At 36.4% G+C, this 3,502-nt stretch overlaps 1 protein-coding gene across 1 annotated transcript in view; it reads left to right on the top strand.

Annotated features, from left to right (window-relative positions):
* Nucleotides 1–3,449, top strand: part of LOC136822135 (N-alpha-acetyltransferase 35, NatC auxiliary subunit-like) — a 45,052-nt gene extending 41,603 nt beyond the window's left edge. The window contains exons 21-26 of the mRNA XM_067078366.1: nucleotides 412–450; nucleotides 611–705; nucleotides 1,269–1,334; nucleotides 1,547–1,738; nucleotides 2,493–2,567; nucleotides 3,216–3,449. Coding sequence (XP_066934467.1) covers nucleotides 412–450; nucleotides 611–705; nucleotides 1,269–1,334; nucleotides 1,547–1,738; nucleotides 2,493–2,567; nucleotides 3,216–3,275 — 527 coding nt within the window. The 3' untranslated portion in view covers nucleotides 3,276–3,449. The remainder of the gene's footprint in view (nucleotides 1–411; nucleotides 451–610; nucleotides 706–1,268; nucleotides 1,335–1,546; nucleotides 1,739–2,492; nucleotides 2,568–3,215) is intronic.
* Nucleotides 3,450–3,502: the final 53 nt, after the last annotated feature.

Genomic DNA, 3,502 nt, shown 5'->3' on the forward strand with positions numbered 1-3,502 from the left:
GCAACCCCGACCCAGATAATTTATCTACTCCAATGCTTTGATTCCTCTTAGATAATTACAAAGATTGGGTTTTTCCAGAAAAAAATCGTGCACCCCCTGTTGAGGAGGTCCATTTCCGTTCCAAGGGGGTAAGGTTTGAAATGCAGTGGAATTCCATAAGGGTATACAAAAATCCGTCAAAAATAAGCGGAATTCCAAGGTAATGATTGAAAATTAGTAAAAATTCGGAATTCCAGAGGGGTATGATCCTAAAATTGCCTGGAATTCCAAGAGGGTAGGTCACAAAAAGTTGGACCTCCTCAACAGGGGGTGCACGGTTTTTTTCTGGAAAAGCCCAAACTACATATGGTTAAAAGAATGGCGAATTACGCATGCGTGTTACATGAATAACATAAATAAGTTTTTTTCCAGAGAAAAAATGTGGTAAAAAAGACAAGAAAAAGAAAAGAGGTAAGCGTAAATCATAACCAGAGAATCTTTCGAGAAACCTATAGTCACATTTTTTGGTCGTAACCGTATCTTTACATCATTTCGAGCTTTTAAAGTGTGAAAAATAGAGTTGGATCGCACGCATTTAATATGATCTCCATCTTTGTTTCGTTCTTGTTAGAAATGTTGAATACATGTTCAGATCAGATCAAACAGCACAAAAGTTTTCGTCTCGTCTTCAATGGAATGAAAGAAATATGCCTCGGTAATCTCAAGGTAAAACTAATTATTTGATAAAGTTGAAATCGCTATTGTTTCTCCCACGAAAGGAGCATTTTTTTCCCTGATTTTGAGGTCAAAGTCGAATATTTTTGTCCAAATATCCGATATCTTAAAACTAAGCTTTTAGACATTCGTGCATATTAGCTAGTACCGGGTCTCCTTGGCAATTTCCAAGGCGTGTCTACCGATTGTATTGGTATTTTCTCAGAAAAAATACTGTTGCCCTTCCTATCATTAGCGAGTTTATGTATCGGAGGATATTAAGGGCGACGGTAAGTGAAGTCGACGCAAAACAAAATCGATAATTGATGTACGGCTATATATCGCCTTTGTTCACCTAAACAGACGACGGTATTTTGGTGTTTTTACCGTCGTAGAGCAAAGAAGACGGCGATTTAGGTGACATGTCAACTTTGCTTTAGACTGTCTCCTTCGATTTATCTCGAAAACATAAAACTCGCTATTATATTGCCAGTGTCTTACTTATAGTAGATAACCATAATTCTCTTCCCATTAATATTGAATTTGAAGTATAATGATTTCAATTTCTTCTTCAGGCTTACGAAGGTTTCAATAAAGACGGCAAAATCAAACATCCAGAACCTTTCTTCGACAATGAAAAGGTTTTTTTTTTCTCCCTGATTAAAGTGAAACTGCTCAAACCCAGTCGAACATAATTTTTCAGTTTTGGATGAAATGTTGGATGAAAAAGTAAAAACGGAAAACTTGAATTCAACCAATAAAATATCTTCATTTCGTTTCGGAGTGAAACGGAACCGTAGCATGTGAACATGGCCGCAGACTCCACTGTACCTATAATTTTTAATTTTTTCAGATACGTTTTGATCACCGTTTCGCAGCTTTCCGTTTCATCGACACTCATCAACCGGCGTCGTACGTCGATTACCGTAATATGACGGATTACGGGGACGACCTTTCGACAAGTAAAGACTTGTACACACAAGCTGTGAAACATTTTGAACGTGCCATGGATGCTTTGCAATACCTTGAAAAAATTGACATAGAGGTAGTGAATTGTTACAATTCTTAGAAAGTTTTCAGTACACATCTTTTTAAAATAATCAACCAAGTTGCTAAGACTCGAGCCTTGAAATTACAATTAGCCAATCTTTTTTCACCATCTCGTAAAGTAAAAGCTTTTTAGATAACCTAAGCATGACAAACGATAGCTTTTGATCCAATAAGCACAAATATGGTATAATGTCAAGGGTGGTCAAACTTGAACTTTTCAGAAAATTAGCTAGAATGTTAAGCAACCCCAGCTCTGACCCGAAGAATGGAGTTTCTTATAAAAAAAAGTGTAACAGCCTCCAACGGAAGTATTGTACCGGTCAAATTTCATAATGACCGCCCTCTTAGCGTTTAAACAGAAAGCAAACTTGTTTTCCATGCATGCGAGACACTAAAAAAGTTTGTTCTTGAGAGATTTTAATTCCTAATGGGTTGAAGAGAAGTTTGTCTCCTGAATATTTTTTATTGGTTCATTTCGTAGCCGGAGTAAAAAACTTCATACATTTCACGCTCGGTGCGGTCGGCTTTTTAGGGGACTGGTAATGAATTTAAAAGGAGATGACGTCAGAATTCTTTGTCTATGAGAGAATGTCAATGCAATGACTTCAGCCATCCTGACCTCATTTTTCTTGGTAAACTAACCCAGTCTCCTCAATTTTCAAAGGTTGATTGGATGTATTCTTGCATTTCATTGAAGATGTGTGAACGTGTGTTGAATGAAATCTATTATCTTTTTCTCTTTGTTTCAGGGGGAAACATTGATGAAAGTAGCGAAGAATAATTTTGTAGTGATGAGGCTGGCTGCTTCAGGCCACCAACAAGAGGTAAGCACAAAACGTCAAAACAACGTTTATCTAAAATCCATAAAGTACATTATAACGTTAGGTGAACGTTGAAACAACGTATTGTGTCAGCTTGGTTTTTTCAATAGTAACATACTTTTCAGTGTATTTGTAAGAGTTGTGAGGGTCTCGCACTAGTTTGAAACTGTCGATATATGTTTTCAGATGCTTAGCTTATTTATCCTCGTTCCTTGTGAAAGTTTAGATTCAAAGAATTCAGTCGAGTGAGGCTTTTTCGATAGAAAGGTGGTACTAAAGTTGGCAAATTTAGGGTATGTGCTGTCCGTAGCCTCGAATCTTGATTCTTCAGGGAAATAAATTTTGGTAAGAATTGAAACCCTTAGTGAAAAGTCTAAATTTTGTCAGTTTTAGAGAAGACTTTCCACCAACTTTCTTGACCTTTTTAGTCACTTTTTTGGTTAATTTACCCTATCAGTATCAGAGACTTGAAGAGAAAGATTAGAATCTATATAAAAGCCGAGACTTAGAGAATGTGCATAGCGAACACTCATTTTTCGCTGCCGGAGGATAGTGTAATGCGCAAAAACTTTAGCATGACAAATTTTCTCTGGGTCACTTAGGATCGCTCTGTCCGTAATCTAACTTACAATTTGTTGTTTATTTTTATAGAAACGACCAACATGGGAATTCAGCGTACATCAAAGCTACCCGACCATACGTTTATCTTGACCCAGTCTCCCTGCTCTTTCTTGCTCTTTTTGTATCAGAGTGATTTTAATTTTTTTATGTATTTTCCTTTTTCAAATCCGAATGTGTTTTGTATTTTTAACAGAAAGTGTTTCCTATAAAAAAATGACAAAATTTGAAAAAAATTGTTCAGTTGAAGAAAAAAACAAGTTCTAAGGATTGTTTTTCTAATGTACTGCAGTTCATGACCTCAACGTTGGTCAGTTTGT

This window comes from Clytia hemisphaerica, unplaced genomic scaffold, assembly GCF_902728285.1.
Source record: "Clytia hemisphaerica strain Z4C2 unplaced genomic scaffold, Clytia hemisphaerica genome assembly, whole genome shotgun sequence".
NCBI lineage: Eukaryota > Metazoa > Cnidaria > Hydrozoa > Leptothecata > Clytiidae > Clytia > Clytia hemisphaerica.